Raw genomic sequence first — 13,548 nt, 5'->3', positions numbered from 1 at the left:
AAGATGCCAGGTGGAGTTGCTCGAAAAAAAAATCTGGCTTTAAGTGGCTGATGGAAAAACAATTATGGACCATTGCGACTCGGAAAAAAAAAATCTTGGCAATTGTTCGAAGCACTCTGCAGCATCAATAAAAATCAAGCAGTAGCTCTGGAGTTTTATAAAGCATAAACCATTTCAAGCTTGAGGAACAATAACTTAGAATTTATTAAACGAGGAACTGAAATAAATACACAAACAAAAACACTGAAAAATTGTCAAAAGTTACAGCTACTATCACTGTAGTTTTCAGCAACTGAAAACAAGAACTCGTCTGAAGTGGTCTCATTGAGGAAGATTTTCAGATTATGATCTTTATTAAGCAGGTTGTAATTCAACAGAATTTGTATGCAAATAATAATAACCTGGTGTATCAATAAACATATAAACTATGAAGTACTTCTGTTTGTCTTTCATAATTTATTTCACAAGATTCAATTTCATGTTACTTTTGATACTTCAGTTAAAATAAACTTGACAGTAAATTGCCCTCAAAAGTGCCACCACAGGCCACCAATTGAAGATGAATAATTAGAAAAGCTTCAGCTTCAGGAGGGGGGACACCCCCCTCCTGGCCTCCCTCCGCGTGCGCTTGCGCGTGCGCCTTGCTCCGCTTCACTCCGCATAAGGCAGTACCCTCCTGTTCTTTCACTTGTACCCTTCTATTTTGAAAAACATCGACAGCCCTGATGTAGGATACCAATCATTTCTTCTGATGACATCAGTGATGTTCTCAGAAAAGTTTTCACTGTAAGTTTGATAATGCTTAATGTAGAACTCAGTAATCAGGTTGTTTGATTTGTATTTTCAGTGTGTTACCCATGGTATAAATAAGATCTATAAACTGATTTTTTTTTGTAAAGTGAATCAAAAATGTACATGTATTTACATATCTTTATTTAGTTTCTTGAATATAGTCTGTGTGCGATAGAACAGCATCTTGTTACTGGGTGTGAAAAACCAAGCAAACAAACACTGCACCAAAATTTGGTAAAAAAAAAATATATCTCAAAGAAGGAAATTAAGTGAAAAAAAAAGTTGCCAGCATATGCCCTGTAGAAAAAAAATAATTCATGGTGAAGCAGGTGGGAAAAAAAATAATGGCTCTCCACCAATCTTCCAAGCCCCCCCCCTCAGGATATCAAATGGTCCACCCCTAAGCATATTGAACCATTTCTGACAAATTTTTAAGCCGTCGCCGAGCTCGAGATCTGAGACGATGGTCGGAGATGAAACATATACTCAAAGCTCGGGGTCACTAACGGACTGTTCAGAATTAACTTCTAGGGGGGGGGGGGCCATCCATTTTCCCCAAGAAAAATTAGGGGGCCAGACAAAAATACCTCAAGCTTTTAGGGGGGGGCAAGGAAAATAAAACATCAATATAATATTTGCCCAGTTTTTCTGATCTATACAACAATCCAATAATCCTGTATGCGCATTCAGAAGATCATGTGGCACTGCCCCGGGGCACTGCATCAATGCTTCTAATGTTGTTAGATTGTTGAAGTATTGTGTACACAAGAAATTTGCTGTAGTTCAAGAAGTGATCTCAGTGGGTATGAGGCTAGGAGAAATGTGGATAGGCTTATATGTTGATGCTGATACTTTTGTGTCCCATTCATTCTGATATGTATAATCAAAGATTTCTCAGTGACGGCTGGCAGAAAAGGAAAAAAAAATAACATGTGATGTTTCCTGTCATCTGAAAACATGCGCATAATGACTATTTTAAAATAAAAATTTGTTAGAAAAATTTGAAATATGAATGCCCTGTCAATTTTGAAAAATACTGCTGACAAAATGTGGGCTTTAAAAAATAACTTATACACAGGGTTATCTGCATTTTACTATGAACATTGGATTGTGAATGGAATGAGCAGAATAACATGAATTCATGTTATGAATTAAAGCTTAGTGCTTTGTTCAAATGTTCTAAAATATTCCTCAGCATTGTTGCTTTCAATGGCAGCTACTTGGTTTCTATATGCGGGCAACCAAATTTGAAAAAAGAGAAAATTAAGTAAAAACTATTATAGTTGGCTTTCACCAATTTTTTGTTTAAAACTTTCACTGTGAGTTTGCAAGTTATTCAGCATCATCAAATGAAAATGTATGCTGAACTTGTGCATGTACATCTCACTTGCCAGAAATACCTGGATATCTGCAAATGATGTACCATTAAACTTCAAAGATATACTAGTATATCACTTTGCCAATTATCTGCTCCTCTTATTTTCTGTTCACCATTTCCAACTGACTTCTGTGCTTGTCTTAAATGTGTGCATCATATGTATCAGTGAGACATAACAAAAGAAGTTTTCATATTGAGTAATTAACTTTTCTTCATAAATTTACAACCAGATATGTTTATTGCTACCCTTTCCAAAAGTGTACCACTTGCAGTCCCTGCAAATCATTCTTTTTATAATCACATAACCCTGAAATGATTTGTTATATCATCGATTAAATGTCCACTACAGTTCCTGCAACTTGTTAGACTGGATATGTCTTAGTGTGTAAGCATGCATGTATATATTAGGGGGGGGCATTAAAAAAAACATGAAAGATGAGGGGGGCCATAGATTTTTCCATAAATACTAGCGGGGGGCATGGAAAAAAATCACCCAGAAAATAGAAAATCCTTCAGCCTCCCCCTGGAAATAAATTCTGAACAGTTCCTAAGCTGACCAATCTGATTAAAATCAGATGTAGATCAGTACGGCATGCGGCAATGTCTCCTTACGTGTATGCGGTATTCTCTTGCTGTCGCCTACCGCGTACATATATTAAAGTAGACGTCGCCATACTCTACACCTGATTTTAATCAGATTGGTGTTTATACTCCACCAGGAAACATTCAAATATCTTAGCAACGTTGCAAGGATGAGGATTGTGGAGAGTGTTGTCAGACTAATCTTGTCATCAGATTCCATATAGGTTAAGACTGGCATATTCCATATAGCTTTATGTGTGATGATTGATTATGTAAATCAAACATTATTACTCTTAAATATTTAATTATCTTTTCACTTTATTATCTCATATGAATTGTAACGACACTACAGATTTTTGGAATATCAAAAGATGAAGTAGTACATTGATCAGAAATGATGAATTTGTGAATACCGGTAGTACTGGTGTATTCTCATGGTGTATACTTGCTCTAATTTCTGCTATTTTTCAAAATTGACCAAATTTATCATAAGAATCAGCAGCACAAAGTCCATGCACTCAAAGTCATTTGAAATGCAAGGATTTTTGCCCATAATTTTCAAGGACTTTTTCAGGTTAAAACATATGTACCATTCATTTTCCAGGTGTCATTTAGAATTTATCATGTTTACTATCATTTAACATAGCATTTTTACAATATCACTGCCAATCTTTTTGTAATTTTTAAAAAATTATTGGGTAGTTCTTCAATTTTTCTGGACTCAGTTTCAGTTTCAAGGATTTTCCCGAAGCATATAATGGACAATGATGGGACACATAGGTAACAACATCATGATCAAATTACTTGTATTTGTTGTTATTTTAACAAACAGGAAATCCCTAAGAACTTACAAACTTAATTTGGGAAAGATATTTGACTAGCTGTTTCTATTTTTAAAAGAATAATATCGAAAAAATGGCAAAAAATTATGGTAAACCGGAAAGTGAATATATAACTATCAAATGACCACATCTATGATACTATTACCTCAATTTTAGCTCACTTAAAAATTTTTTTGACTTGAATTTTCATTCAATCAAAATCTATTTAAAACCCATAATGCATTTGCATACTAAAAGTCAGGTGATATAAGATACATGTTCAAGTTCCAAAATGCATGCAGAGACACAAAGACGTATACATGGAAATAGACTGTAACTCAAAACCTAAATTTGACTTCAAGGCATTTTCAGATCCAATGTTGGAAACACACGGAAACAAGGAACTCTTTTAAGGGTCATATCAAAAGTTTTTTCATTTCAATTTATTCTAAGTACATTAACTCACTCTACTTAAAAATAGCAACACATTCTTGAGTAAATATATAAGCATACATTGAGCCAATCTGATTATTAAACATCAAATGTAGAGATGGCTACATTTCCACCTTTGCTTGTTCCTTGATGTTCTCATTAGCAGATAGTTCCCCTACTACATATGACCCACTGCCATAATCCCATTAAATCTGGCACTTTGCGAAAGCCAATCAGGTTGTTTGTTCCAAACAAGATTTGCCTTTGAGTGAGATGTGACATAAGTTAGCCGTTTCCATGGTTTTCTTTTGACTATGCACAGACTGAGTGAAAGTAGATCTCATGTAATCTGGCGTTGTTTATGGTGGTGTTGACTGCGCCAAACACTTCGCAGTTGAAACTAATTAGCATAAGCAATTTAATTACTGTTTTTTATCAGAAGCTAATTAATAGTCAAAATGGTCATCGATGTTGCACACCTCATTCCGATTGGTCGGCCGTTCTGGCTGATATGCCAGATATGAATATGATCTTCTATAGCAGTGGTTCAGATGTAGTGAAGGGACAACCAAGAATGGCACAGAACAAGCAAAAGTTGGTATGTGGCCATCTCTACATCTGACTTTAGTGGAATTGACTTTTAACAGACCTACAAAAGTTGTCTCAGCATTTTATGAAGCCAGGTGTAAAACTTTTTTTTGACAAACCAGTAAATTTCTAAACAACTTTTAGCACAGTTACATTTGAAGGCACTGTAACTGCAAGTATATATCATGGAGAAAAAACACAAAATATTATTTCTACCAAATGTCTTCACTATGCAATGAAACAATACAAACACTAGAACTGATTAATAAAATGAGAAAACAATTGAAATAACTGAGTATTTGCCACTGATTTCAAGGAATTACAAAAACACACCTCAAAAACTGGTGATAAAATCTGAACAAAAATTGTTTAATTCTCACTCTATGTTAACTAAATACTTGAAGACAAATTCTAAGTGACAAGCATCATAATACGACATTGCATGAAACTAGAGTAACATTCATATTAATTATATGGGACACACAAACTGGTTGCCATGAAGCATCGGTGAAACAAGCAAAAACACGAGTGTATATGTGTTCACAGAAAAATTTAGAAAGCCATTTTTAAATCAAATCCATCACACTTTGTGATGCATTTTCCAATATGGACTTCAATGTGGTATTTTCCAAAAACACACTCTAAATAATTGTGTAAGTGACCTAATGGAAATTACAGACACAAATACAAATACTATCATAAAAATTGTCTCCCAGTAATTCACATGAATTATACAGGATAACGAAATCATGAGGATTCTATGAACCAAGTATTAATGTTATTATAACAGCAGCAATTTCAGCAATATTTTTACAAAAATGAAACTATCAAGCTCCAAAATTAAGACATCCACTATCATATCGATAAATCTGAATAAAAGTCATCAGATAAAAAGTTTCACAGAATCTATGACCAAATTTAAAAAGCAAAAGAGCCGATTATATCAAAGATGATGTTTATACTACAATCTCAAAACTTTCTGAAGAGCAGTAAAGTTTACAGATCTTGATTGACAAAGAATGCAAACAGACAGTTACAGGTGTACTAAGGTCTGTGCAAGTGACAGTAGAGCTTTAAGTTGATAGGGTTCCAAATCACATTACCTTTTGACAGGGTTTGTATGTGTCACAGGAGTAATGCAGGATAGCAATAAAACTCTGGACATGTACAAACAAGTCCCTTAGGATGCTGCTATATTGGTCATGAAAAGTTAAATTTCTCCTACTTATAAACATTTTGAAAAGTTAACACTTTGAAGATGATATCACAATGTATCTAATTGTTTAGCTTGCACTCAATTTTTAACAAAATACCTACTAATCACATGACTAAACAAGAATGCTTATTAACTGTATTACTGAAAAAAAGTTACAATTTACAATCATATCACTGTCACACAAAATACTTCTAAGTCACCAAACTGCTCACTTCATTTTAAAGATCACACGGTATACTTAACAACACTTACCATCGATGTGATCAGAGAGCAAGGATTTGTCAAAGATTGTGGCAGTGGTTTGGTGTGTCTATTTACCAATACAATGGTAATCATTGTTCACATTGATAAAATATGAAAATAGTTATTTTAACAGCAATATTTGATCCCTGTGAAATACACTGATTTGTTGATGAAATCAGTCAGGATAAATCTTATTATACAATCATTCATAATGACATTTAAAGATAATAAAAGCAATCACTGATGAAGAATACAAAATACAGCAATGTTGAAAATTAGTATTATAACATTGACGATACAACTTATCTATTGATACAAGTGTTTTTACAACAGTTTTGTATGACAGGTATATGGTTTGGTATTAAACTTAGATAAGCATCTCTGCATTATGATTGCTTTTGCCTATGGAAGGCACCTGGGGGCAAAAAGACCAGGGATCTGATTGTTTACACTTTACAAAACCAGTACAGGGACTTTGTATTGTTTTATGTATACAGTATCTTGATACAATTACCAGCGTTATCACTGCAAACTATTCTGCCCATGGAATCCACTGCCACAAAATCTGACGATGTGAGTGCATTACTTACACTGCAAACAAACTGTGTACTGGCATTGAAAAAATACAACTTGCCTTGAGAACACACATATATGTTGTCAAGTATGTCACAACAGATTCCTGTAGGTCTCACTAAGTGACCCTCACCAAATGTTGACAATAATTGAAGATCAGAGTCTAACACATAAACACAGTTTTGACCAGTTACTAACAGTAGATTCTTCTTTGTCAAAGTCACAGAGTGAGGCTGGATTACAATGCCTTGTTGGGTGCAAGCAATTAGTCGGCCACCACTGTGATATTTTCTAACACAATTTGCACAGTAGTCAGCCACATAGACAACGCCGTTCTTTGAAATACACAAACCAGTGGGTGAGACTAATTGCCCTACACCAATCAAGGCCAGTACACGACTATTCTTATCACTAACAATAACTTGTCTGTTAGACCTATCAGCAATGTAATAAGTCCCATTAAGAAAAGCTACATCCTGGGGTTTGAATTTGCGACGAAAACCATAAAATTTGATGATGCGTTTACACTTGTTGTTGGCATCTACAGCCTGTACCCTTTGATTACCAGAATCAGCTACTACAATATCACCATTCTCTTTAATTGCAAGACCACACGGATCATTGTAACTGCCTGGTATGGAACCTTGTCTGCCATATGATCTCAACGTGTCTCTGAGAGGTATTCCTGTCAAGGAAATGGAAAACAGACAGCTGAGTATCAAAACATTTTTAAACATTTCCAAAAAGAGAAGAAACAAACAAAATGAATATAAACTATCTATACTCTAGGTACATAGTCTCTCTCCATCAATGACTTCATTTTCACAGGCTGCATCTGTACTTCTTTAACATTTAAACACTATTATAATTGTATTTTCAATATGTTCATCCACATCTACCAAATTTACTTATTGGAAAACCATTTGTTGATACAATCATGCTATATGTACTCAACTTGATCATTGACATACAGGAATGCACAGAGTATGCACAATGCAACTTATTTAATTATACCATTTTGTGCCAGTCTACACCCTTTGATGTGTACCGTTTTGGTGTCATAAAACTTGCCATGAATTGATAAGCAGATAACTTTGTAATATTTTTGCCTTTTAAAAGGTGATATGGCATATTTATTTAGAGGCATTTTAGTCACATGACCAAGAATCACTTCTTCAAATTTACTGCATTTGCATATGATGTCAAGAATGGATAGATGAAACGTTCTAAAAATTGCAGGGTGGGTAATGAATAATTGATAAAATGATTGAACTAGAAGAATAGAATTTGTGCATAAAACATTGATTTAATACAATATTGAAACTGCCACACAGCAGTTTTTGTCAAAGCTTTCATGTTAATGGATGAATTACAATGAATAAGTAACTATATATATCAACTTCGTATTGTTGGGAAAGTTTCAACAACATGTAATGAAAGTTTTCAGTAATGTCATAATATGAGGTTATCCCACGATATCAGCACTTGGTTGGGACGTATTGCCACTCGTGAGGGTGCGCACTGCATCACACAAGTCTTCAATGTGATGCAGCGGCTTGCACCCTCACTCATGGCAATACGTCCCAACCAAGCGCTGATATCGTGGGATAACCAATTTATCATATGCCCATGACCGTATATTTATGTAAAAGGTGATTAAAAATAAAGAAATTTTGTTAGTTTTGCCAGTATTTTGCAGGGACTATGTTTTTATATTCTTCTGCTGGTCTGGGCGCATTGATACATGTTTGTTTACAACAGCTGATCAAGTCGTCGATCGCATTGTGTCGAGTGTATACAGTCTAAACAGGATTATTTCAGCGAAATTTACCGCAGTTCAGAAAACGAATGGAACCAATTTACTTATCCTGGTGGATAATTATTACACGGACAAGAATATAAGTTTGAATTAACTTTAATAATTCTTGCTGAATTCTTGCTGAAAGATGGCTGACGTGTCCAGGAATGACGAAATAGCGTGACATACAACAGATTGTAAACATCAACTTTTTCACATACATTTTCTACAACAACCTGTCCTGTAACTCTCTTTGATCTGAAATAAAGGAACGTTAAATTCATATGTACTAGTAATATGTTTCGTTTTATATAGGTAAATTTTGATTGTTGTGAAAACGATGGATTTGATCAATAAATAGCAAGATGAACATCATAACATTAAATTCAATCATGATCAAAAAACATTCCAAACAAATGATCAGAAATTGTCAATCTTGAATGTTGCTGAATAAATAGCGTGTATGAGTTCTACTCCTGGGAATTGTCCGAGCTAGACGTGTCATAAATGACTGCCCTATGACGTTTTCTTGGTGGAGACTTTGGCTGACAATTACCAGTCGTTACGTTGATCGTGAAAGAGCCGCCGTAGATGACCACGCAACTGAAAATGCCACCTGTTGCCGCAACATGCGTTTTGAAAATATTTTCCGCTGACGATGTTGTTTCAGCATGAGGCAGAGAGGTGAGACGAGGACCTGGTGTATACTGTGATAGTTGAGTTCGATGGTATTGCATAATTGTTGACACTCTGAATGTTGCTGTGACCGGAGAGCTGCTGGACTCACGTTGGCGGAACACCAGCGTGAAGGAGGTTAGTGATGGCCGTTTTCCTCATACTGTGATTTGTTTTCTTGTCAGCAATGCCTGCTTTACTGGTCATTGTTCTGACAACACTGACAAGTCTAATCTGGCCCATCCCAAGTTTTTTGTACCAGATGTCGTTTAAAAAAACGTAGTTGATGGTGAGGTAAAATGGACTTTCTGGTGTGCTCATTTCCGTTGGTCGGAGACTGGTGAACTGGCGGTACGTTTTGATCGGATAGGAATCTTTGTTGTTGGGAGTCGCAAATATTTTTTGATTGAAAGATCTTGTTGGACCACCTGCCTGACCTAATCATGTTTTAGTTTCTCTCTCATCAAACTCAAGATATTCAAGCTCTCCTGCAGTTGTTTTTAGCACAATATCGCCCCACTTCAACTGTCTTTATTTTTGTCCGCCACAAAACCCAAGCATCTCCGTGTTGTTTGTCCACACGTCATTGAACAGAGACTGGGGGGGTTGATGTTTCGATGATACCTTGCTCCGCAAGTGTTTTTATTTCAATGTCGGTCAGCCTTTCGGCAGCATCATGATTTGGTTTATTTTCTTTCCCTGCTTTTTCAGAGAAACGGTTTGGCTGCAAGACATTTATGTGATTTTTCAAATTCCTTGTCACGGATGATCGAATGTCCGTATCCACTGTCTTGCAGGAAATGGTCAATACCTCACTGGTAGTTAGTCAGAGTGTCGGGTTCATATTCCCTCTTATCTTTTTGCCTTGCTCCGAGAAAGTAGGATGCCAAGTATTCATCGAGCTTGGCTGGCGGAATATCAGAGATTGGGCGGTTTTCAGTCCGTCGTATTGCTTTCAACTATTGCTCAAACTGCTTTACCGCTGTGTTGGTATTTCAAATGGTATTTCGTTTCTTTTGTTGTTCAATGAACTCGGCTTGGTCAAGGGCAGAATAATCAACATACCATTGCTGGTCAGGTTGCTGCAGTGGTAGACTTGGCTCTGGAGGCAAATTCTGAAATATTTCTTCATCAGAGATAACCATTGAGAGAGGAGGAACAGCTGTTGCTGATTTTCATTGGCAGACATGATGGAAAGCAGCATTGCGTTGCCAGGGAAACATTTTTGCGGAATAGTTTTCGACAAATTTTGTTCTTTTCTAGAAAGTTGCATCGAAAAATAAATATTTTTCATTCAGTTCAAAATTTATAACAAATCTTTTTTTAGTGGTAACTATGATTTTATACAGTTTATTAGTTAAAAGATCTCTTCTTTTCAAGCGTCGGCGATCATCTGCAATGTACCAGACGCAGCTTGCTGATGCGGGAAGTCCCGCCTGTGAGCTGCAGACGTTGCTGCCCACTGACTGACCGTCCAGCAGCTCTGAACAGACTATCGAACATCCTTCGTGTATGAATGCCCACATGCTTGTAGGATGTTCGATGAGTCATTTCAGCGATAAAAATTGCATATCAGCACATGTGATTTAATAGTATAACCCCACAATTCCCTCTACTTCGAAGCCCTCCCACTTTTCAGGATCGGACAGAACATTGTAGGCAAAGCTTAGTTGTCATACTGAGGTAGCCATTTTGAAAAAAGTCCCCAGAAATAAACAACAATTGATGATGTATAACATGCCGTATCAGGACTGATGACTGACGACACGTCAAAGGAGAGAGGAATACGGTCATGGGTATATGATAAAACTCAGTATATGGAGAGAGAATAAGTACTGATATTTCAACAATGTTTCTGATTGTAATGTGCTTTCTTTGAAATACACACTTTAGCCACAGAAATTTAGGTTCTTCAAATTTAAAGGTGATATATTTTGGGAAACCTGCATAATCATTGCAATTTACAACAATATACATAATGATTTGAGTTCTGATATGACAATATCACCAAATGATTGTGATTATCTTACCTTGATTAAGACGATCAATGGAGGACAGCAATTCACTAATTTCATTTGTTCTACTTTGTTCACGCAGTGCTGTCTGTACTGCATCGAGGCTCTTGATGTGTTCACGAACTGTCTCTATCTGGTTGGTCAGATTCACTGTACTACTGTTGCGTTGAAGTCTATCTTCCAACTGATGGCACACACTACGCATTTGTTCTATCTGTTCTTGATAGGTACCACTGGTGTCAAGCATATCCAACTGCAGTGTATCTCTCATGGTTTCATTGTCAGTAACAGCTTTGGACAGTTTGGTAACCTGTATTGTCACCTGTTTCAGGTGTTCTTCAACTTCACCTATTTCATCATTAACCAGATTGACATTCCTAGAATCTCTTCCCTGTCTGCTGATTTCTAGCTGGATCTCTACAGAAATGATCAAATTTAAGTTTTATTTTATCAGTGTTATCCTTTACTGGATTAATCGCAAGACATACAAGTTCACCGATCAGTGGACACTACTGAAGCTTTGTTTCTGTTAAAATACCAATCCATGTGGACATGTTTTCAAGTTTTAAAGGAATCCGCATAGGAAGTCTGATATTAATTATCCTGTTCCTGACCCAGTGAAACAAAGCCATTTCCTTTTATAAAACAACTTTATCTAAAATCCTAGCATATCCATTCACAAATGAACAGTAAATAGACATTTCTGTTTACCATTGCATTCAAAACGAAAATGGAAGTTGTAAAACTCAAACAAATTTTCAGCTCTGACTGAAACCAACTCAAACCAAACTGCCTACACTGAAAAAGTTCATGACTGATTTATGATGAAAGCCTGGATAGTTAACAACTGAGAGAGAAAAATCAAAAAATTCAGCAAAAATACAAAATTCAAGATATTTTCACAATATTCATACATACATACACACATGCGTACTTACATACATACAGACGCTACGGACTTCACCTTATAAGATGACCTCACATTGGTATACCAAATGTGAGCTAATAAACCCTTTAAAGCCCTGATACGGGTTTGGCGGACCTTGATCGCACAGTGTATGGGTCCTCGCATGCTTGGGCCGTTCCACCATACGACCTCGGTCTGCAAAACCCGTATCAGGGCCATAAAGATTATGATCATGCAGTTCCAATGACCCTTCCCTTTAATCATTAAATTATTGGAAAACCTATTTGTACTAACAGCTTTGTCACTTTTAGAAACTTACCATAGTCTTGTAACTCCTCTTTCAATATGCTGTATTCTTCACGCTCTATGGCGCATTCCAGCAGCAGATATCGTGCCTGGATTTTCTGGAGATGTTTTCTTGACACCAACACCTTATTGATGATGTCATCTAGAAGACCATTAGTATATCCCTTCCATAACACTTCAGCAGCCTCCAATGATTGGCATCTCACGATAAATCTATCGTTGTTTACAACATATTCTGCAAAGATGTCTTTGTGAATGCCTGCAAAGTCTCTGAGAACCTCTACCATGTCTTCCTTGAAATCATCCAGGGCCAAGAACTCTCTGGCAATGACACCAATTCTCTTGCCAGTGTCTGGTATACCACTCTTCACCTTTTGCACAATACTAAGTTGGACTGTAACAACAAAGTAGAATGTACAAGTTGATTAAACTATCAATTCGTTACACTCTAGCATTTCTCCATTGACCAAATTTTTATGCCATAGATTACATCAAGGTTTCAAGAAAGCATAGGCATTGAGGTCACTGCTGGTTTTGGTCCGGGTGACCATTTTTATTTCAATGATCTTTGAATTTCAATGATCTTTCACATGAAAGGAAAGGTGATGCTTTTTTGTCAAATAGGTACTGCACAACTTCGATATGCCACATCAGACCACAGGGAACTCAGTCTTTGATGTTGTCTTGTTGTTTGATTGTTTAGTTTGTTTGTTGTGTTATGTACTCTATGTCTTTGTAAATAAACAAATACATAAACAAAGCTGAAACATGAAGATGTTCGTTTGCTTGAAATAAAGCGATAAAAAATACCGCACATTTGATCAGAATTGGTACATACCAGTATGGGTACCAAAGATCAACAATAAATGTTGTTTCTATCTGTTCAGTGTAGGAAAATTCTACGTTGATGTTATGACAATGATTTTTGCACAGTACAACCAGAAAAACAACAAGAAATATTTAAACCAGAAAAACAAGAATGACAAAAGTTGGACATGCTGCTACAGAGACATAGATGTTTTGATCAAAAAAGGGCAATATTGTCCTAAAAACATAAATAATGAAATTTCACCACATTTTTTGCAAACAGCTTCTCAGCTTGTCAAAAGATGATCTGCAACATTTCGCGAAATCTATCAGCAATATAAATCACTAGGCCATATGTATGTTGTAGTTACAGCATGCAATCTTATTTGCGCTAGTGATATGGATGTACATTGTA

General features: G+C 36.1%; 1 protein-coding gene across 1 annotated transcript in view; it reads right to left on the bottom strand.

Moving 5' to 3' along the window:
- Positions 1 to 3,052: 3,052 nt before the first annotated feature.
- LOC139126480 (putative leucine-rich repeat-containing protein DDB_G0290503) overlaps positions 3,053 to 13,548 on the bottom strand; it is a 31,401-nt gene continuing 20,905 nt past the window's right edge. The window contains exons 5-7 of the mRNA XM_070692537.1: positions 12,340 to 12,720; positions 11,129 to 11,530; positions 3,053 to 7,310 (exon numbers count right to left, since the gene is read on the bottom strand). Coding sequence (XP_070548638.1) covers positions 6,538 to 7,310; positions 11,129 to 11,530; positions 12,340 to 12,720 — 1,556 coding nt within the window. The 3' untranslated portion in view covers positions 3,053 to 6,537. The remainder of the gene's footprint in view (positions 7,311 to 11,128; positions 11,531 to 12,339; positions 12,721 to 13,548) is intronic.

This window comes from Ptychodera flava (genome assembly GCF_041260155.1).
Source record: "Ptychodera flava strain L36383 chromosome 3 unlocalized genomic scaffold, AS_Pfla_20210202 Scaffold_27__1_contigs__length_13241970_pilon, whole genome shotgun sequence".
NCBI lineage: Eukaryota > Metazoa > Hemichordata > Enteropneusta > Ptychoderidae > Ptychodera > Ptychodera flava.
The sequence above is the reverse complement of the archived record's forward strand: the minus strand, read 5'-3'. Positions and strand labels throughout refer to the sequence as shown.